Source organism: Ahaetulla prasina, chromosome 7 (assembly GCF_028640845.1).
Source record: "Ahaetulla prasina isolate Xishuangbanna chromosome 7, ASM2864084v1, whole genome shotgun sequence".
Lineage (NCBI taxonomy): Eukaryota > Metazoa > Chordata > Lepidosauria > Squamata > Colubridae > Ahaetulla > Ahaetulla prasina.
Genome location: NC_080545.1, coordinates 63,266,624 through 63,289,719, shown reverse-complemented (window position 1 = coordinate 63,289,719; position 23,096 = coordinate 63,266,624). Strand labels below are relative to the sequence as shown.

General features: G+C 40.5%; 1 protein-coding gene across 1 annotated transcript; it reads right to left on the bottom strand.

The window, feature by feature from the left end:
- Positions 1-7,600: 7,600 nt before the first annotated feature.
- MGP (matrix Gla protein) lies at positions 7,601-17,913 on the bottom strand. Its single transcript, XM_058190814.1, has 5 exons — positions 17,756-17,913; positions 13,067-13,204; positions 11,280-11,315; positions 9,190-9,271; positions 7,601-7,954 (listed from the first exon to the last, which is right to left on the bottom strand). The coding sequence occupies exons 2-5, from the start codon at positions 13,125-13,127 to the stop codon at positions 7,816-7,818; spliced, it is 318 nt and encodes a 105-aa protein (XP_058046797.1). The 5' UTR covers positions 13,128-13,204; positions 17,756-17,913; the 3' UTR covers positions 7,601-7,815.
- Positions 17,914-23,096: the final 5,183 nt, after the last annotated feature.

Here is a 23,096-nt window from a genome sequence, read left to right as displayed (position 1 = left end):
CAGATCATTCTCTCCTTCGTCTGGACTTTCGGAACGCCACTCAACACCGCAGGGAGACGGGGCCAATACGTTGGTTCCGTCCCAGGTGCCTGATGGACCCGGAGAGGTTCCTGATGGAGCTTGGGTCGTTCCCTGAGGGTCTGGCCCATGGCACGGCGTTTGTTTGCTGTTCGGGACTGGCCTCATTTTGGCCAATCTATGGTAAGATCTGCCTTATCCTGGTTCTTCCCCCCCCTTCCCGCACTCCCTGTTGGTGGGGAGTGGGGTGTCTTGGAGGGGAATAGACTGGCAGCTGCATCACCTTAAACATCTGCTACTTTAACATCGTTTTGAGGAATTCATGAGAAAGCATTCATCTTGTCTTCATCATCTTGCCTTATCATCTTTATCATCTTTACCATCTGTGGGCTTTTTGTTATTGGCCCCTAAAATTATGACTGCCATACCATCACCAGTGGTCTGGGATGAACTCTTTTTATACCAGTCTGGCCCAATATGAGATATGAGATACTCTTCGTTGGAACTCCATCATCTGCGAGGTTCCCCCGCCTCGCAGGAATGGCCCTCTACGTTACCGGGGGCCTATCTCAATGATGTATTTTGGAACCCAGAGAGATGGCATGCGGCAAGAAGGAACCTTTGGGGTTTTTTAGATAGATTTTTAAGGGGAGGGAGGGTGAAGTCGGGTAATGGGGGATACTCGTCGGGGAGGGAGCCAGTCCTCGCAAATGCTCGCGGCAAGACTTTATTAGGTTCATTGTTCTATTCCAGAGGGATGTTCCATCAGCACGGTAAGTGGGAGGGGCAGATACGGCGGAAGTGAGGGGCCGTATCATGTTCAGGGGGCGCGTTCTCGCTGTTTAAAAGCAATTGTGCGCTCCGGCCCCTCAGACTTTTCCCATTCCCCAAGCGGTCAGCATCACCAGGGCTTGGACCTCCAGCTGATGTTGTGCAATGTGCGGTCCGTGGTTAATAAAGCCCCCCTGATTCAGGATCTTATACAGGGGGAGTCCGCGGACCTTATGGGCATTACAGAGACCTGTCTGGGCACGGAGGGGGGAGTGCTCCTTGTTGAAATGTGCCCACCGGGTTTCCGAGCATTCCATCAGCCGAGGGCCCAAGGTAGGGGTGGGGGGGGTGGCAGTTGTTATTGAGAGTCTAGAACCGAGGGAGACCACTGTTCCTCAGATTGCCGGTTGTGAATCCCTCTTTGTAAAGTGGGGTCATAGGGGTCAGATGGGCTTGTTGGTCATGTACCTGGCTCCTTGCTGCGTGACAACAGCCCTGCCCGAGCTGTTAGAGGTGCTTGCCGGGGTGGCGGTTGAGACCCCCAGACTTATGGTCATGGGGGACTTTAACTTGCCATCGACCGGCGTGTCATCGACAGCAGCTCGGGAGTTCATGGCCTCCATGACGGCCTTGGACCTGACACAAGTAGTTGATGGCCCTACTCACATTGGGGGAGGCACACTGGATTTGATTTTCATCTCTGGTCAGTGGTTACATGATCTGGACTTAGGAGATTTAGTCACCGAGCCTTTGTCATGGTCAGATCATTCTCTCCTTCGTCTGGACTTTCGGATCGCCACTCAACACCGCAGGGAGACGGGGCCAATACGTTGGTTCTGTCCCAGGTGCCTGATGGACCCGGAGAGGTTCCTGATGGAGCTTGGGCCATTACCTGAGGGTCTGACCCATGGCACGGCTGAAGAACTAGTTGCGGCTTGGGAACAGGCCGCGGCTGGGGCTCTAGACCGTGTCGTGCCTTTGCAGCCTCTGACCCGGCGTAGGTCTCAATCAGCTCCTTGGTTTTCGGAGGAGCTGAGGGAGATGAAATGCCGGAGAAGACGCCTAGAGAGTTCCTGGAGATCCAGCCGTTCCGAGGCTGACCGGACACTAGTTAGATCATATAGTAGGACCTATCTAGTGGCAATGAGGGAAGCGAGACGCCTCTATGTCTCCTCCCTCATTGCATCGGCAGATAACCGCCCGGCCGCCCTGTTTCAGGTGACCCGCTCTCTCCTTCAACAGGAGACGCGGGACGACCCATTGCAGGGACGTGCCGAGGAGTTTAGTGATTATCTATACGATAAAATCATTCAGCTTCGGGATGGATTGGATCAAAATTGGGTTGATCCAGGTGAGAGGTCGGAGACGCATCTTGTTGAGACTATTTGGGATGAATTTGACCCTGTGGCTCCCGAGGACATGGACAGGTTGTTGGAGAGATTGAATGCCACCACATGTTTACTGGACCCGTGCCCCTCCTGGTTGGTACTGGCCACGCAGGAGGTGATACGAGGCTGGTTCCAGGGGATTGCTAATGCTTCTTTGTTGGAAGGGGTTTTTCCTACTGCCTTGAAAGAGGCGGTGGTGAGACCCCTCCTCAAGAAGCCTTCCCTGGACCCAGCTGTTTTAGGACATTATCGTCCGGTCTCCAACCTTCGCTTTGTGGCGAAGGTTGTAGAGAGTGTGGTGGCACGTCAATTACCCCAATACCTGGAGGAAACTGTCTATCTAGACCCGTTCCAGTCCGGTTTTCGGCCCGGGTACAGTACAGAGACGGCTTTGGTCGTGTTGGGACACGACAGGTCGCGTTGGTGAATGATCTCTGGAGTGCCAGGGATAGGGGTTATTCCTCTGCCCTGGTCCTATTAGACCTCTCAGTGGCTTTTGATACCATCGACCATGGTATCCTGCTGCACCGGTTGGAGGGATTGGGAGTGGGAGGCACCGTTTATCGGTGGGTCTCCTCCTATCTCTCCGACCGGTCACAGACGGTGTTGGCGGGGGGGGCAGAGATCGACCACAAGGTGCCTCACTTATGGGGTGCCGCAGGGATCGATTCTCTCGCCTCTCCTGTTCAACATCTATATGAAGCCGCTGGGTGAGATCATCAGTGGTTTTGGGGTGAGGTACCAACTGTACGCTGATGACACGCAGCTGTACTTTTCCACCCCAGGCCACCCCAACAAAGCTGTTGAAGTGCTGTCCCAGTGTCTGGAAGCCATACGGGTCTGGATGGGGAGAAACAGGCTCAAGCTCAATCCCTCCAAGACGGAGTGGCTGTGGATGCCGGCACCCCGGTACAGTCAGCTGCAACCGTGGCTGACTGTTGGGGGTGAGTCATTGGCCCCAATGGAAACGGTGCGCAACCTGGGCGTTCTCCTGGATGGACAGCTGTCTTTTGAAGACCATTTGACGGCCTTCTCCAGGAGAGCTTTTTACCAGGTTCGCCTGGTTCGCCAGTTGCGCCCCTTCCTAGACCGGGATGCCCTATGCACGGTCACTCATGCGCTCGTGACATCTCTCTTGGATTACTGCAATGCTCTCTACATGGGGCTTCCGTTGAAGAGCATCCGGAGGCTCCAGTTAGTTCAGAATGCAGCTGCGCGGGTGATAGAGGGAGCCCCTCGTGGCTCCCATGTGACACCTCTCCTGCGCAGGCTGCACTGGCTACCTGTGGCCTTTCGGGTGCGCTTCAAGGTTCTGGTTACTGTCTTTAAATCGCTCCATGGCTTAGGGCTGGGTTACTTACGGGACCGCCTACTGCTACCGAATGCCTCCCACCGACCCGTGCGCTCGCACAGAGAGGGACTCCTCAGGGTGCCGTCGGCCAGGCAATGTCGGCTGGCGACCCCAAGAGGACGGGCCTTCTCTGTGGGGGCCCCTACCCTCTGGAATGCCTCCCCACAGGACTCTGCCAACTTCCTGACCTTCGGACCTTTCGCCGCGAGCTGAAGACCTATTTGTTCACCTGCGCAGGACTGGCATAGGATTTTAGATTTATATGGTTTTTAATTTTATATGGGTTTTATTATTCTAAATTTTTTAATCCTGGCCAATTGAATAAGTTTTTTATTTGTATTTTAATAGTATTTATATTGTAATATTATTGTCTATTTTATCTGGCTGTGAACCGTCCTGACTCCTTCGGGAGAAGGGCGGTATAAAAATCTAAATAATAAATAAATAAATAAATAAATTATTGGCTACGCCCACCCAGTCACCTAACCACCAAGCCACACCCACAGAACTAGTAGGGAAATTTTTAGATTTCACCCTGCTATATACTAATGACTGCACCTCAAAGGGAACTCTCTGTTAAAGTTTGCAGACAGTACAACAGTCATTGGCTTCATTTAAGATGGTGATGAGTCTCCATATTGACAGGAGGTTGAACAACTGACCCTGTGATGCAACCATAACAATCTGGAGCTAAACATGCTTAAAACTGTAGCTATGAGAATGGATTTTAGGAGGCATCCCTCTATTTTACTACCTCTTACTATATTCGACAGCATAATATCAGCAATAGAGTCCTTCAGGTTTTGAGGTTCTATAATTTCCCAGGACTTGAAATGGATACCATCATTGAAAAGATACAACAAAGAATGTTCTTCCTGCATCAGTTCAGGAAGTTCAGACTGCCCCAGCAGCTGTTGATACAGTTTTACTGAGTCTGTCATTTGTACTTCTGTAACTGTGTGGTAAGAAACAGGCCAGGTACAGACTCCAATGGATAGTTAAGACCAGTGGTGAAATCCAATTTTTTTTACTACCGGATCTGTGAGCGTGGCTTGGTGGGCATGGCAGGGGAAGGATACTGCAACATCTCCATTCCCACCCCACTACAGGGGAAGGATACTGAAAAAATCTCCATTCCCACCCCACTCTGGGGCTAGCAAGAGGTGGTATTTTCCAGTTCTCCGAACTACTCAAAATTTTCGCTACCGGTTCTCCAGAACCTGTCGGAACCTGCTGGATTTCACCCCCGGTTAAGACTACAGAAAGAAGAATTACAACCAGTCTGCCTTCCATAGAAGACCTGTATATTGTGTGGGTCAAAGGAGGGCTGAGAAGATATCTGCAGACTCCTCACATCTGGGACATAAATTGTTTCAACTCCTCCCCTTGGGATGGTGCTATAGGACATTGCAGGGTTAGGGTTAGGGTTAGGGTTAGGGTTAGGGTTAGGGTTAGGGTTAGGGTTAGGGTTAGGGTTAGGGTTAGGGTTAGGGTTAGGGTTAGGGTTAGGGTTAGGGTTAGGGTTAGGGTTAGGGAGACATGGGGAGTTTTTTCCCTTGGGCCATCACTCGGCTGAACACATAATTTCACAGTGCTGTCTAATGCAGTGATGAAATGTAAAATTTGTTGCTACCAGTTCTGTGGGCATGGCTTAGGGGAGTGGGGGTAATATGACTGGGTGGGTGTGGCCAACTTTTTTTTTTTAACTTTTAAAAGCATTTTTTCTACAACCTCTTCAGCCGAATCCCAGCTGAGTTGCCTGATCGTCAGAGGCTTTTGTTTTCTTTTAAAAGCTTTTTTTTTGCCTTTAAAAGAAAAGAAAAGCCTCTGACGATCAGACAACTCAGCTGGGATCATCAGAGGAGCCTTTTAAAAGCATTTTTTCTACAACCTCTTCAGCCAAAGAGGTTGTAGAAAAAATGCTTTTAAAAGGCTCTGATGATCCCAGCTGAGCTGCACAATCATCAGAGGCTTTTTTTTTTACTTTTAAAAGCATTTTTTCGGCTGAAGAAAAAATGCTTTTAAAAGTAAAAAACAACAACAACTGATGATCGCGTGGCTCAGCTGGGCATGGGGGAGGGGCAGGGATTTTTGCTACCAGTTCTCCGAACCACCCACTGCCATCACTATCGGATCGGGCGATCAGGTCCTAACCGGGAGCATTTCATCCCTAATATGACTGTAATATTATTATTTATCCTTCTATCTTCTTTATTCCCCCCCCCCTCTTATTGGTATTTGTAAAAACGTTTTTCTTCGTTGCTCCTTTTATGGGCACATCGGAAACAGATTCATACTACCTGTTTAGTAAATATTGTAGCTGCCCAGATTTGACCTATGCACAGATGCTGCTTGTAAACTATTTGTTACAGCACATGTAGCTACATTTTGTGCAGCAGCAAAGAGCCATTACACCCCGATGAGCCAATCTTCCACAATGCATTTTTTGTAACTACTGTTATAATTCATTTCAATTTTAGATATTACTTTGTTGATATCAATAGTTTTAGATACCAATTTTACATGTTATAGTATTTAATATATTATTAGTTTTTACATTATAATTTAATATAGGCTGCATCCTATAGATGCAATTATATAGACCTCACTTAAAAATGTTAGTTGGATTTTTTACAAATATATTTTAAACTTTATTTTATCACTTATACTAGTCTATGATCGCAGTTCAACTTTCCTTCAGAGTTAAATTGAAGGAAAGAATTCAGATTGCAGTGGACAGTATATATTACCTAATGACATGACTGACTTCAGCTTTGGTGCTATACCCATTTCTTTAACACTAATAAACATACCACATCAGTATGCTATGTTATATAAATGAATGTATCCTTGGGTGTCTTATGTAATTTTAAAGATGGGGAAGACTAATCTTATTGCTTGATTTGGAATGTGAAACAAACAACATTATGTCTCTTTGGTCATACCCATCTGGATACTTTCAAGAACTAATGGATTTAATTTCAGGGGGTTGCCTTTTAATACCATATTGAAAACTAAGGGCACTTAATCACTAGACCTATTGAAGTGCCTGGATAGAATAAAATAGAGTAGAGTAGAGTAGAGTAGAGTAGAGTAGAGTAGAGTAGAGTAGAGTAGAATAGAATAGAATAGAATAGAATAGAATAGAATAGAATAGAATAGAATAGAATAGAATAGAATAGAATAGAATTTTTTTATTGGCCAAGTGTGATTGGACACACAAGGAATTTGTCTTGGTACATATGCTCTCAGTGTACATAAAAGAAAATGTAAGGCCACGATGGGACAGAAACTTTCACCTTCCACAATCAGTAGGTTGCTCAGAGCAACTATTGCCAGAGCGTATGAGGTACAATCCTTGCCGAGACCGAGGGTGGTTATCGCCCATTCCACCAGAAGTGCTGCAACCATGGCAGCTTAGGCAATGCAGGCTTCGGTGGAGGAGATCTGCCAGGCAGCAATTTAGACTACTCCATCGCCTTTTATACACCATTACCGATTGGAATCTTATGCGTCGGCGGATGCCGCGTTTGGCAGGAGAGTCCTGCAGAGGAGACACCCACCGATGAAGTTGTAAAAATCAGTACCTATTAGTATTAGTGTATAATAGGATCAGCAACTTTTCAGGACAGACGAAATAATAATAAAAATCTAGAATTCCTAAAACTGCAGGGACCAGTCAAAGCAGTTGCCAGGAATCATCACCAAGTCAAAGGCATAGCCACAAAACAAAACAATTTTACCAGAGATCATCAATCGTGTGAGATTTTGGCAATCTTTCCCCACTCTAAATCCTTGCACAATCTCATGTAAGAACCCCAAAAGAGGAAGATTTGGTTATCTTTTCAGATTTCACCTACTTTTACACTTTAAAAAATACAATTAAAATTTAGAGACTGTCCTAGATATTCTAGGGCATCATGAGGATATAGTGTTGTTGACGCCTTTATTTCATTCATAAATATTCTAAAGTTACAACCAACACAAAGTATTTTATTAGATATATTAAATTCTAAGTGTGTACAAATATGCACTTTCATGTCTGACATAAAAATAGCACACAACAAATCTGTTATGAACAAACCATAATGTTTATTTCATAAGAAAACCTCTGCCCAACCATCATTACATCAGCATTGTGCTAGTTAACATACTAGAAATCACTGGCTACAAAAGAATGAAGCAACAGGTGGAATAATATGCAGTTAAGAAGCAACAATACATTTCAAAGGTGTCACTCTTTGTAACTACAAAATCCAGGCTCCAGGCACTGGGAATATAATGTTTTCACTCTCCTCTCCTCTGCCCAAAGAACCGTTTGTAGGCAGCAACGTAGCCGTGGCGCATAGCATAACGTTCACATGGATTATAATCTTCACATTCCTCCCGCTGGAGTTCCTGGGTAGTCTTCCTGCGCTCTCGGATCCTGTCAACATAAGCAGGAGAAGCTTATGAAAGATCAGACTGGGAATTACCTGTGAACCTTTGGTAAGCTACTAAGTACCATCTTACTCTACTTTTCTTCCTGTGCCCTGTTTTAAATGACTTCCAGTTCTGTTCAACATATTTTGCCATAGAAAGTCCTTGAATAATCTTTTCAGGATTCTCAAATAGCGCAGATGTTTCTCAAAGTAACAGCTAAGTAGAATCTACCCATTAAAATTGAGTAGAATCTACCCATTAAAAACAAACTTGTGAATTTGTTTTAGAGCAAGGGGAGAAACCCACACTCTCTAAATGTTGAAGCCATGATGCCCACCTAAATAGCCAACAGCCAGGATAGCTTGATATTCAACAACATCTGGAAAGTGTCAAATTTTCCATGTCTAAATTAGAATAGAGTGGGCAGTCACAGCCAATAAGTTACATCAAAGACAGTCTGTGTGTCTTCTGGAACTCTTAAGTTGTCAACATTTGAAAGAAAACCAGAGAAGAAGGTATCTATGGGAACGAATCTTTCCCAATTGTGTGAGATGACCATAGTGTTAACCTTTGTCAAACCAAAATAAAATAAATACAATAGCGTTGATCTCCATTCAAACCATTTTTTTTAAAAAATGTATAGCCTCTAACCAGTAATTGGCTGCCTAGACCTTAGGTCATTTCCCTTCAGGGGAATTTTCTAGAATCATCTTACTATTTTTGTGCCAAAATATCAGTAATCAGGACAGGCTTTTTATCACTTTAATAGTGGCTGGGGGATACTGTTAAAAAGCTGTATGAAGAAATGACACTGGAAAAAGAATAAGGGAGAAGAGGGCTATACGCAATGATGAGAAATAATAGGATTATTGGGAAATTGCAGAACTGACTGACTATGCCAACCTGTGACACACACACACCCTCCCCAAACATTGTACATTGGGGTTGTTGTACCTTGGCTGTTAATGATTCTCAGCTATGCACAGGATTCATGTGTATCAACAATAAACCTTTTGGATATTTTCTTCCTATGATTTGTTCCAAATGCAAGTCAGCATTCTTTGAGGAAGAGAAGCTTTTCCTCAAAGCAAGTCTTATATAATCTCTTATCTTTCAGATAATTTGAGTTCAGCTCCCATAATTGATTTGGATAGTAAAAGTTGGGAACCAGCACCAAGACACCAGGATGATGAACTTTCCCATTGGTTCTGAATGATCCTGAATTCTAATGAAGCATACCTTTCCTGCCAATAATAGTTTCTCCTGTTCTCTGGCTGGGGTCTCATAAAGATGTTGGCATACCTTCTGTTAAGGAAAGGACCTGATAGGAAAGAGATAAATAGTTAATAATTGCTGATACATATCATAATCATAATATATGAATCAAAAGATGTGCCCCCCCTCCATCCTGTGCTCATGTCCTTTTGACATTGGTTTCCCCATGTGAGATAGCCAGACCTATTATTTTCTTCTGTTCAATGCAGGTCTTCTGTTATTAATAAAAACGAATGGCTTTTCTGTTGCATAATTTTCCATGGGAGCTTCCAACTCATTCACCCCACCTACACAAAGTATCTGAGGGAGGATTGTTTATTTTAGTGCAAATCCTGTTACATAAGAATGCAAGAGTCCAGATGAATGAGAGAAAGGATCTATCTAGCCCAACTTTTTGATACCTTGGGAAGCCAATAAACAAAACACAAGGACAAGAAAACCTTTCAGGTTTTTGACTCTGCATTTGAGAGTTATCCACTATGCATATAAATTAGCTGTTGTGTTTTGGTTTTTTTTCCAGTAATTTGCTATTTCCAGAATGTGAAAGCACAATTATCGATTTATTTTTCATATTTCTTAACCTCCCATCTCCCCCAGATTATTTTTTTACATTTACTTCTCCAACTTTTTGAAATAGTTCCAGTATTTAAGGCAGTAACAATTAGATCTCTCTCCAGTCTCATGGAGAGATCAGCAATCACCAGTCTATTATGACAATATTCTATGATCACTCAGGGTGAAAGACTTTTGATTAAACTAATGGTAGTAAGATTCTGAATGAGAATATTGACCAATAAGTTTCTTTGGGATCTAAACTGACTTTACTACGCTACCATTTACTGTATTTCATAGCAAGCTTCTTTACTTAAAAGAAACAGAAAATCAGGATGAAGGCAGATGCAAAAGAGGCCAGATTTTTTAATAGAATAGTGTTGTGTGTAGTTGACTCCATAGACCTGAAAAGGAAAATATGTCTTCTGTTTTCCTTTCATCTTCAGTAGCCCTTCCTCATTGCCTAAAGGAAAAATTGGGAATCAGGGAACTTATACTCTATTCTCATCTTCCATTCTTAACTATTATTTGTGCAGACAAAGGTAGAGAATGACCCTTGGCACAGAAAAATCCAGTTTTCTGCTTAAAGAAGGGATTCCAGGGAACAAAAAAGTGTTGGGGGAAAGAAGACCACCCCTTGATATAATCCAATTTTACCATAATATTAACTTGTTCCAAGGAGGTGACTGGGAGGCAAATGGATTCTTAAACTGGTGAGGTCCCTAAATCATCCTAAAGATTGGTATGTAATTTTAAAAACTGAAAATAAGTTTTATGTTGCTATAAAAGTAGCTTCCTTTATGGATAAAAATGAGATTTGGATCTAAAGAGGTTTACAAAAGTTTAGCTGATTTTCAACAAAGATCTCTTTTTTCTATCCTTTGACAAAGTTGCTTGTAAAAATATATTGCAGGTTGAATATCTTTGTTATATGATTAAAATGTCACCATTTTAAAAATATTCTCCCTGTTTGTAATTTTTACAATGAACCTTCCCCATAATTCCTAATGGATATGAATTGAATAGTCCAATCTTAAAAATGCTTCCCTGAATACAGTCCTGAGAGAACTGTGGATATTATTTTCTGTCCTTTCAAATAGGCCTTTTTTCAGGCATAGATAAGGTGGGCTTCTTGAAGTGTTTTCCCATTGTGGATGACAGGTCAGACTTGGCTTTCACTGTGTGAAAGCCAAGTGTGTGGACTGAAAAAGCTATTTCTTGCCACCCTTTCTATGACAGATGGTATTCTTAGCTTGTTCTCTAACACAATGTTTAGTGATGTTAACTTGCAAACACTTGACTCCCTGAGAGTATCACAAGCTTGGATGATAAGAGAACAGTAGGAAAAGAAAGCATAGGGGAATCTGAGTGGGCTGTTTGGATAGACTGAATCCGCCTACCCACTCAGATGTCATCATGGATACACACGCGCGCACTCATAGTTCCAAACCGGTAGCAAAGGTAAATGGAAACCACTACTGACATATACCATAATTTCTTACTTGTAAATTCATGTGATTCGATGCTCTCGTGAGACTCTGTAAGAAAATAGAGAAAAAGTGGCTTATTCAATCATAGCACTATAAGAATGCAAACATTTAAACCAGGCTAGTGAGCCAGATCAAAAATCTTTTTAGTCTCCAAAATCTGTTTTTAAAGATGTCTAATTAACATATCTTCTCAGGATAGTCAATACAGAAGTTTCATTCCCAGCTTTGGGCAATTAATAGATTGAGCCACTTGTAGAATCAACTATTATTTTTTAAACCTATTTATATTAGTGAATGGTGTAATAACATAAATACAGGTACAATTAATTTATCAATCAAGTGATAAAGAGTTCTACAGTGTGTAATTATGACATGATATTGGTGTCATAAGAACATTCGAATTTGGCTCATAACTAAGGCGTATTAGCATATACATATAGTCCACTAAAAAGAAAATTCATGCTTTAATTTACCTACAAGGCCAAAAAGGCTAGCTCTTAGTCTGGGGTCCTAAATATATAAGGTAAAGGCTCCCCTCGCACATATGTGCTAGTTGTTCCCAACTCTAGGGGGCAGTGCTCATCTCCATTTCAAAGCCAAAGAGCCAGCGCTGTCCGAAGACGTCTCCGTGGTCATGTCTAAATGCTAAAGGCGCACGGAACGCTGTTACCTTCCCACCAAAGGTGGTCCCTAAATATATACAATTACATTAAAAGATTACAGCATCTTTATTCAAATAGTTCAAATGGAAAAATGTTTTACGAATTACATTATTTTTATAAAATGCACCATCATTCCAAGAATAAATATACCTTGATAACACAAACCAAGTATTATTTTTTCCACATTATGCAATTTTATAAAATCTTGTCCAGAATTAATAAAGCATCTGACGTTGTAGGCATGAAAGACACCAAAAAAGGTAATGTAGCCCAAACTGAAATCAATCATATCTAATTATTACTCATAGCGTGATCATTTTACAGAATTTTATGTTTCATACTTTCATATCATGTTAAATCATGTTATTCTTGTGGCACAAGAATAATGGCTGAAGGGAGACACTCTACATTAGCAACAGAGCAAAAATTATTTTAGCAAGATAAATATAAACCACTTGAAAGAACTTGTGTTTCTTTAGACACTGCAGGTAAGTGGAGCCAACAACCAAAAAATTACATTGTCTAATAAAAACCTATTTATTTATCTATCTAAATATCTAAAATTATCCAAATATCTACCTATTTAAGTGATATCTCTTTATTGGCTATTCTGGCCATCTTTAAAACTTCAGAAGGAAACATTTGGAATATCTCTGCAGGATAGGATTTTCTTCGAACACTGCATTACTAGAATATGCTTATCAATCTCTCCAAATTAAAATCTAAGACTCTCTTCATCAGCTGAAATTCAGCTAAAAAAAAAAATAACAACCTTATGTATTTTCCGCAAATTGCATTCTGCAATCTTACAAGCATACAGTTTATTGATAAATTGAACTGCTACTTAGTAAAACAAGTAACTTGGCTGAAAACACACATGGGTTACTAGAGAATAAGGACAGAATGGGATGGTTGTATTAGATGGAAAAGACAACAACTGAGCACTAGACAGGAAGTATCTAGCCTGAAGTACTGGAAAAAAGAGTGCTAAGGAAGAAAGATACAACAGAGAGATAAGTAGCAGCGAAGAGAAAATAAAATCAGATGAAAATGTGTGCAGAATATCAACTTTCTGTGATAGACTACTGCTACCCCAACCCCCGAAAATAAGTATTGGGAGATTGAAGACTCACTTACCATAGCAGAAAGCTGTCATCATGAGAACAGCCAGGAGTGCAAGAATGATGAGGGTCCGCATTTTTACGTCTGTTTCTTGATTTCTGCTCTTGCCTTACTCTCTGTCTGTATGGAATCTGGCCCCAAGCTCCAAGCAAGCTGCAAAATTTAGCAATTAAATATGTATGTTTAAAAGCAGCAGTAAGAAAACAAGAGTCAGCTGAATGGCATGCCTGACACTTGGTCTCTCAAGAGCTGTTATAAAATATCCTCCTAGAGGGTTTAATCATCCTCTAGTGGGAGTGGGCTTCTTTTCTTTCCCTCCCTTTCTATTGAGGGAGGGCTTCACATTTCAAACAAAGGTAAGTTATTAACTCTGCGTGTTCAAAAATACTGGATAAGTGCAGTGGTGGGATTCTACCAGTTCTACCTGATTCAGGAGAACCAGCAGTGGCAGTGGTGGGAGATTCTGGCTACCTGCCCGGATTTCATCACGGATGCTCTGTGCATGCGCAGAGGTCGCACGCGTGCTCACATTTGTGAACCGGTAGCAAAGGTAAGTGAATACCACTACTGGATATGGGGTAGAATTCCAGAGTTTAACCCAGGCCCACAGGGACAGGATTAATTTTCTCCAAAAGGGAATGTTTAATTTTCTGAGTCAGAAGGGCACAACTGAAGACTCCAAGGCCTTGTCTCCTGTGAAAACCTAGAAAGCAGTCCACAGAAGAAATCCCTCCCCCCAAGATTGCTATTACATTATAATGTGTAACATTACATAAGCTGAATATTATTAAATGCATGACTGAAGAATAACCATATAACTTAATACATTTCAGTGTAAATGAGATGAAATCAAATCATGTTTATATTTTTGCCTAAGGTTATATTTTTGCCCTGGTCCAACTTACCAATTTTTGGAATACTTCCTTCAACAAGTCACTAAAATGCCAGACATCAAGAAACTTTTGTGATTTTCCTGTCCTTGCCACTTTCCATTAATAACTGTTTTCCTTGGTTGACCCCCTCCAGAAATATGGGATTGCAGTTCCCCCAATCCCAAGGAACATATTTCCATACATTTGTTCCCTCAAAATTATTAGAGCTTACCATATCATCTTGTTACTTTCAACTGTTGATTTTCTTCATACTTTTCTAACCCTCATTTATCTATTAAGTCAATCAAGCAGGGTTTGGGATATGCCCCAAAAGGCAAATGAAGCACTTGTTAATATTATAAGGCTCTTACAACAAGGGATCTGGCACAATAAAAACATTGATGAACACCAGATGACTTACTGAGGAAGATTGGAAGCAACATCCAGTACTGTCCCATCCCTTTTATTTATATATAATAACAACTTAATTTCACATTGTCCTCAAAGTGAATCTTAAAATTCCAATGACTTCCACTTTATATTGTTATCTAATCACCAGGTTGATAAGCTTATATCTTCTCCACAAAACTACTGGCAGTGTGGAGGCCAAGAGAAAATTCCCCTCCTTCTAGGAAAATTAGTTCCTAAGAAAAAGTTTTACTCTAATGTTCCATCTAAGAGATTTGTTTTATGTTCTGAGGTTTGTGTGTGTGTCTGTGTGTGTGCAGAGTCAGTCAAGGATATAACTTTCCATTTTAGTCAGTCCAAAAACAGTTTTACTATACCTTGCAGAGCCAATCTAAATATCACAAAAGCAACCATAACTATTGTTCATATAATGTATTCAAAATACAAGTGTAGGGAGGGGGATCTTCTTTTGGTAACCAGGAGGGTTCACTTAAGGGCACAAAATCCTTTCTGCTTTTCATTTGCTGGCTAAAACGTAAAGATTTATCTTAGCTTCTTTTCCATCTTAAAAAAAATTCCATAGGTGAAAAGCCACTACAGGTCCAGGGCTCCATATCTTAGAGGCAGGTTCTACTCTGTACAGTCTCTGTAGCAACAAAGCTTTTTTCTACTATGCAACCAAACTCTTAAATAATTAAAGGAACCAAAGAAAAATAATGGGAGATAAAGAGGTGGCAAGTGAAATGGAACTAGAAATCTGGGGAGGAGATACATTGGAGAGTGTGCAGTGCTGCAAATTATGTGTACATAGAAGTAAACTGGCTGCTATGGAAGATGTGGATTATTCTACAGAGGGAAGGGTTTAGCACCCGAGATCTTGGTTGGGCAGAATTACTATGTAAAGCATATCTTTCTTTTGTTCATCATGCCATCATGGTTTGTAAACCAGGATCTCTGACTGATTTCCTTTTTAAAAACCAGAGAAAAACATCAAGGTTTGTTCTTGCAATCAGAGTCCTGATATATTTCAAAGAAAAAAAATCTGAACTGCAGTCTACACTTCATAGTAAATAAATTATGTAGGGAACGCTATGATTTCTTTAACTGCTATCTTTGGCAGGACAAGCTAGTGGCTTGCCACACTATAAAAATATGACCAATAATGAGTCATATAGATTTTCGCAATAAGCACAATCAAATTTAACCATTTGCGGAATCTTGATTCTTGGCATCAATTCAAAATCGTAGTTTCTCAATTCCTTACCTAACCAAAAACTTAATGATTTTGTACACAGTGACACGCTATAGCAGAACTATCAGAACAGTTTCTACATAAAGTGAATATGGCATCATGTCTCCATCATATTAATAATGAATTTTCAACCAGGTTTCAGTCACTTGTACTTCTACCCATTTCTATTTCTGGTTTCTTATTTGTGAGGAGTTTCACATCATCTTGGTTCTTGCAACCCTTTTCCAACAAAGATCATCTGCTGTAGCATTTTGCCAAGCCATTGTTATTTCACAGCTCTTTAAAAATGGAATAAAAGTGACTTGGCAGCTACTTCCCCATAATCATTATTGTGAGTAGTAGTGAGGTATGCAATATAAAATAAATTCATGAATGGAGCTGGACTAGGCATTCCCTGCCCAGAGTTTGTTAGGAGTAGGGCAGCCTAGAAGAGCTGTAAAATAAAAGAGCAAGGAAATCAAACAACAGGCCAATTTTGCCTTGACTAGCTAGAAAGTATTCTCAGAGTTTTCAAAGTCAGTGGCAACGAAGGCTTCCAAACTGTGTGTGCATAAAAACGAATGTGTGCATATGTCCAGAATACTGTATAACATAGCCGTATGCAATATGGTTTTCCCCAAATGGCATTTCTTCAGGGCCATTTTCCCCCTTGAGATGACTAGGGATGTCTATGAAGAAAGGTGTACAGAATTCCAGTATCACGGATTCTGGGTACATAACATTCAAAATTCCTAGTAAATAAGAATGGAAGAATATCGCTTACCTTTCCCCAAACTATTAAAAATTTCAAACCTCTTATAAAATCTCATTGAGACCAGAAATCTCTTGCTTGCTCGCTGAGCAACTCAGACAGCCAACCAGAGCGATCATGGTAGCCATTAGGCCATGATACCTTACAGTCCTCTAAGCTTCTGCAGCGATAATGGGTGGGGGACAGAAACAGAGGCAAACAGAGCTATTGGAAGAGTCCTGAATGGGAGAACTTAGGAGGCTCAGAGGCATTTCAGAAGCCTCAGAGTGGTGGAGGGTTCTTTCCAAACAGGAGAGTTATTCAGGTCTTTGCTTTCAGAGGAAGCTATCAGGACATGCTTGGAGAGAAAACAGTAGCTCACCACAGCACCATCTGTGGTTTATGTGATCTTTTCTCCCTCTCAGATTGTCCATCCATCCATCATTCCATCCATCCATCCATCCATTATCATGCTTACTGTGAAATGTATAGAAATATGGATGGGCTTTTAAACATCATATTTTTATTTTAAGCATCTTTCTCGCAGCATGCCTAATACTTCCCAAAGGAAATAATGTAAAGTTTAGTAAAGCAGGATAAATTTTCAGAGAAAAATCTGTTTTGATCCACATGGGCTTGTATCATCATTTTCATTGACTTTGATAAGCAATGCTTTGGGGTTTTATTGGTTCTGGTTTATAATTATTATTTACAAAATTCTTTGCCAAATGATTTCAAGTTTGACGCATAATTAATGGAAGTATATCTTAATAGTGGCTAATTATAGGCAGCTTACTATGTTGCTAAAATCAGAGGTTAAAGATGATTTGGGAAATATGGAATATCCAGCAACATTTTAATGCAAATTAAACTATGTTTTTTTTAAAAAAAGTGAAGAACATTTTATGTGCCAATATTAAACTATTTTAATTTTAAGCAAGTTATATAACTTACCTTCCTTGCTGCTGAATTACACTTCTCATCCAACCCACTCACCATGCTTCAAATATTAAGATATCCTGGGAATTGTAGTTTAGCTAGAGTATTAGAGTCATATGTTCCTTATCCCAATTCTAAGCAATATATCATTCAATTCTGAGGCTCAAATAAAACCCAGGAAATTTTATTTGAAAATGAAAAGTTGTATTATCACAGATATCCTGTAGTACTGTGCACATTTAAAACATTCAGATCCACTCTCATTTCTTATCATTTTCTCTCCTATTACAATTAAAAACCAATATTTCTAGTATTAATTCCAGCACTTACTTTCACTAACAATCCTGCATTTTAATAGAACAAAGGGGAATCCTTTGGAATTTATCCTGTTGAAATTATTCATGATCATAAATATTGTGCTATATATACCTTTTTCTTTCTTTGTTGCTATTGCATTTGCAATTGACTGGTGCACAGATGTTAGTTAGGCTCTGCATACTCACCGTAATATAATGATCAGTGCTGTTCTCTGTTATCTAGGGCTTTTTCTGATGTAACAGGTTCTCTTCTCCCAATGTTCCTAGACTCTACACTGGTAAAGGAGAGACCTTTTTATTTATGATAAGTGACCCCTCCCTCCTATTCTCCATGCAGCCTCCTCCTTCAGACTGCCACCCTCTTTCTGAATATTTCCATCCCTCACTCAGGAAATCAGAAACCTCAGGAAATGAAAGCAGGAGAGTGAGTGGGTGGGACAACAGATGCTAATTGCTGATGGGAGTCAAAGCCACATCTTGGGGGCAGTGTGGCTGCATCTAAACTACACAGGGTCCTTGAATAGAGGTCTTGAAAGCAAATCACACTTTTATACAGGGACTCTCTGATGGCTGTGGTACTCCTTCTATCCTTCAGTAATCATGCTCTGAAGCACAGTAGTCCTTTAAATACTTAGAGTTTAACTTGAGTCCTGGAGAGGGAGGAAAAAAATAGGAGTGGAAAAAAAGTGAGTTTTTGCTTTTCCCAACCTGATTTCTCCACCTAAAACGAGATGTTCAGGATAGAATTAGAAAATATGGACTCATGTATTTGAACTGAGTGGGAGTTTGGCATCCGTAGGAAGCAACTTCTAAATTAGTTGCAGATGAATTAATGTTTAAAGAAATCCATTACGCATGTAATGACAGAATGAACAATCCATGACATTTGGACAAGCCTAACAAATGGAACAATTGGACTTCTCATCCAAATATCATTAAAAAGAAAGAAAAAAAAATCCTCTCTCCATGCTCAGAGTTAAATGTCTGAGCTTGTGGAAAGAAACCACCTGGCTAGATATTTATAAGTACACCTGGAGGCTATTTTCAATCTAATAACATTTTTATATTAGTAATAAACACCCTTTGGATGTATTTGTTATATTGAACCAATCAAAACTTTGGCATGTCTACTTTCCTTTCATAAGAAGAACATCCAGACCAGGGTTTGCCTTACTTCTGAGTGGGTACCAATTTGGACACATTAGATGTTTCCCAGAAACTGGTATCCATTGTAACCATGGCAAAGTGTACTGCTTGCCTGCTAATTTCTTATAGTTATGGCAAACAGTGCAAGATAAATATCTGGACAACATGTAGAGGGATTAATATAGTGCTCTTTTTTTTTTTTTTTTGGTAGAAAAGCCCAATTGTTCTATATAAGGTCACTACCAGACATGTACCCAAGGAAAGTACATCTTAAGGCCCTTTCCTTGGTCTAGCTTGATAAGAGGTTTCAGAGCTTACAATTTGCATAGGCTACCTGATGCCCATCAGATTGAAATATAAAGGAAATTTGTATCCTGATTTGTTCACAATAAATGTTTAAAATAACTGATTTCTTTTTTCAAAATAATTATTAAGTTTCAGCAAAAAATAAAATACAAAAAAAATGGTTAAGGAACGGGAAGGTTAAAGAAAAGGAAAGGGGAAATAAAAAGGAAATGGGGAAAAAATCTTCCAACTTTTTTTAGTGGAGATACAAATGTAAAATACATTAACTTCTCAGTCTAAAATCACCAATAATACACAGCGCTTCTATAATCATAAACAGTTCTAATCATCAAATTCCAAAATTGAATTTGCATTTTCTTTCCGTCTCTAGCAAGAAATCATTTCTAAGTAAAAACAAAGTTAGCCAAAGTCTTTTCTTTAATTAGAATAGTCAATCTCTGATTAATCCCAGCCATCTCAGCCAATTCTATTAGCTTCATCATCCATTTTTCCATTGTAGGAATTTGTAAGTCCTTTTAGCTCTGTGCATACCAGAGTCTCACTGCCATCCTCATGTACAGAAACAAAGTCCCATATTTCCTTCAATCTGTTTATCCATCAAACCTTGAGGAAGAATCTTTGGGTTCAATTGCATATTTAGGTTAAGAATTCTCTGGATTAAAATACATATCTGATGCCAGTATTTTTTAGTTTTGTACATGTCCAGAGTATAGAAAAACTCAATGAATAGTGCAAGATAGGAAGATGTGGAGAGACCTGGCCCACAGAATCACCATGAATCGGACTCGACTGAATGGATAACATCATTGTCACATGTCCACCAAAATGATAAAAATTACCTTCCCATTGATTACATTTCCAAAATCTATTTGGCACTCCCCTTACACATCTTTGATAGTTTATCAGACATCAAATACCAACAGTACATCATTTATAAAAAAAATCTCTTCCAAATTATACCCACCAATCAAGCATTATATATCCAAACTTTTTGCCCATTTCATAAACTTAAGTCTTTAACATATTCATCTTCTATATTCATTTTCAGCAAAAGCTTATACATCTTAGCAATAACATGTTTATCATTGGTACACAGATTCAATTCAGACAGTTTTCTCATTTGCAAAAGCATAAATTTTCTTATGCAATTTAAACCTTTTTATCAACTAAACATGAGCAAATCACTGGCAAAGATTATTAACGACAAAATGGAAATATTAGCTGAAATAAAATTCATAAATACATAGTTCTATATTTAGTCAATAATGTAGTATATTCATTGTACATGTAAATCTCAGTGTCAACCACAAACAGAATGCTCCAAATGTCTTCTTCTGGACACCATCATTTAGGGAGGATGAAGGTAAGGTCCTTTGATGAATGGTACCGGAAATATTTAGCCCAGGATAAAGAAGACTAAGAAGGGGCATGGTGGCACTTTTTAGGGTTAGCCTTAAATTCAACTGAAACATTAGCTGAACCAGGTAGCAAATGGCTGCAGTGTAATGCTGGAAAATAGAGTTGGATATGTCATACAACTTGCTTTTAACTCTAAACTATCAACTATTCTACAGTGTAATGGTGACAGATAATAAAGTAAGATAGAATAGAATAGAATAGAATAGAATAGAATAGAATAGAATAGAATAGAATAGAATAGAATAGAATAGAATAGAATAGAATAGAATTTTATTGGCCAAGTGTGATTGGACACACAAGGAATTTGTCTTGGTGCATATGCTCTCAGTGTACATAAAAGAAAAGATACATTCATCAAGGTACAACATTTACAACACAATTGATGATCAATATATCAATATAAATCATAAGGATTGCCAGCAACAAGTTATAATCATACAGTCATAAGTGGAAAGAGATTGGTGATGGGAACTATGAAACGATTAGTAGTAGTGCAGATTCAGTAAATAGTCTGACAGTGTTGAGGGAATTATTTGTTTAGCAGAGTGATGGCCTTCGGGAAAAAACTGTTCTTGTGTCTAGTTGTTCTGGTGTGCAGTGCTCTATAGCGTCGTTTTGAGGGTAGGAGTTGAAACAGTTTATGTCCAGGATGCGAGGGATCTGCAAATATTTTCACGGCCCTCTTCTTGATTCATGCAGTATACAGGTCCTCAATGGAAGGCAAGTTGGTAGCAATTATTTTTTTTCAACTGCAATCCAATTGATTCAACTGCAATCCAATTGATTTCTGCCCATGCTACTGCAGGGATGATACCATCTTGTCATTTGAATTATGCAACAATTCTTGGGCAGACCTGTTCTTCAAATATCTGAAGGATTGTTATCAAATGTAGTTCCACATAGCAAGCAGGCTTCCCCTTTGTGCTCTTGCTCTGCCATAGTTTTACTGCATCATTCAAGTACCTTTATTACTGAACTGAGAGCTGGGGAGGATGAAAAGGCCACCGGCTGACCAGAGAGTGGAAAAAGTAGGGCTACAAACAGTGCTTCTACTCTCTATTTCTCTGTCCTCCCTTGATTGCACAATAGTGAGGGGAGGACCACAAATGACTGTGAAAAAGCTGCTCCTCTAATTTCACCCAAATGTGGGGATGATGGGAAGACAATACAATGGTCAAGAGAATATCAGAATGTAGATCAGAGCATAGATTCCCTTCAATAGTCAACTGCTCACCACAGAGCTCTAGATGAAGTATTGTAAAATTGTTTTTGCAGTGGCTCCTCTGTAGCAAGAATTCAGTTTCCCATATATATATAAACAAATATATATATTTGTTTTCTGAGGTTTTCGCGGGTGTTTGTATGTAGGTCTTTGGTTATTCGGGTTCTCTCCCGATGGCTCCCTAGGACACACCCTCTACCAGAAGAAAACACACACAAACCGCTATCTGCACGCACTCTCACACCACCACCCAGCACAGATCAACTCCGTAGCCAAGACACTCATCTCTAGAACAAAACACTTAGCTGACGAACAACACCTAAAAACCGAAATAAACACTCTCACAAACATACTAACATCCAATGGATTCCAGAGAAATAAGATTACCAAACTAATCCAAAAAGAACCCCCCACTAAAACCCAAGACAGAGAGCAAGAAAACGGCACAGCCCTCCTCCCATATATAAAAGGCACCACAGACAGAATCAGCAAGATCCTCCACAAACATAACATCAAGACAGCATTCTGCACAAACCAAAAAATATCCACCATCCTAAGAAACCCCAAAGACAAAATTGAGTTAGAAAATCAAGGAGTATATGAAATCCCATGCACCGCCTGCCCCACCACATACATCGGACAAACCAACAGAAGAATAAGTGCACGCATTGAAGAACACAAGAACTCAGTCAAAAAAGAGGAACCAACTTCTTCCCTGGTCCAACACCTTAAAGCCACAGGACACGATATTGACTTTAAAAAGACCAGAACTATCGCCAAAACTGAACACTTTAACAACAGAATAATCAGAGAAGCCATCGAGATAGAAAAATGCCCACACAGCATGAACAAATGAGATGATACCTCCCGCCTACCAGCCATTTGGAAACCCGCCCTTATTGACAAACGAGTCCTTAACACGAGGAATGACACCAGACCCACACTCACGAGGTCCACACCTCGTCAGGATGTCATCACCACACATCCAGCCAGAAAGCAGACCCAAACCCACACTGATCAGGAAGCACGACCAAGGGCCAGAAGCCAGACCGCAGCTGCAACATTAGCCATTTCAAACCCCTCCAATCCATACATGCAGCAGACTGACACCCACTACGAAGATGTAGCACGACCACGACCACGAAGCCAAACAGCAGCAGTGCAGCTCACCAGCTCAAATCGCCCTGCAACTCAGACTAATCTGAGCACAACCAAGCCCCCACCCAAACAGGACACACCCCCAGCCAATCAGAGCACAAAAAAATCCCATCCAATCAGAGCACAGCCAAGCTCCCACCCAATCAGTTCAAACCCCCACTAGCACTTAAAAAGGAAGAAACAGCTGCAGTCACACATTGCTCCCAGAAGCACGAAGCTGAAGCCTGAAGATGACGAATGAGACTTCATCGAAACGTCGCCAAGACACTTCCAATT

Coding starts and splice junctions, on each gene's coding strand:
- MGP (XM_058190814.1), bottom strand. CDS start 13,127: ATGCGGACCCTCATCATTCTTGCACTCCTGGCTGTTCTCATGATGACA. Junction 9,272..11,279: donor CGAATCACATGAATTTACAA/GTAAGAAATTAT, acceptor CTTTCCTATCAG/GTCCTTTCCTTAACAGAAGG. Junction 7,955..9,189: donor AACTATTATTGGCAGGAAAG/GTATGCTTCATT, acceptor TTATGTTGACAG/GATCCGAGAGCGCAGGAAGA.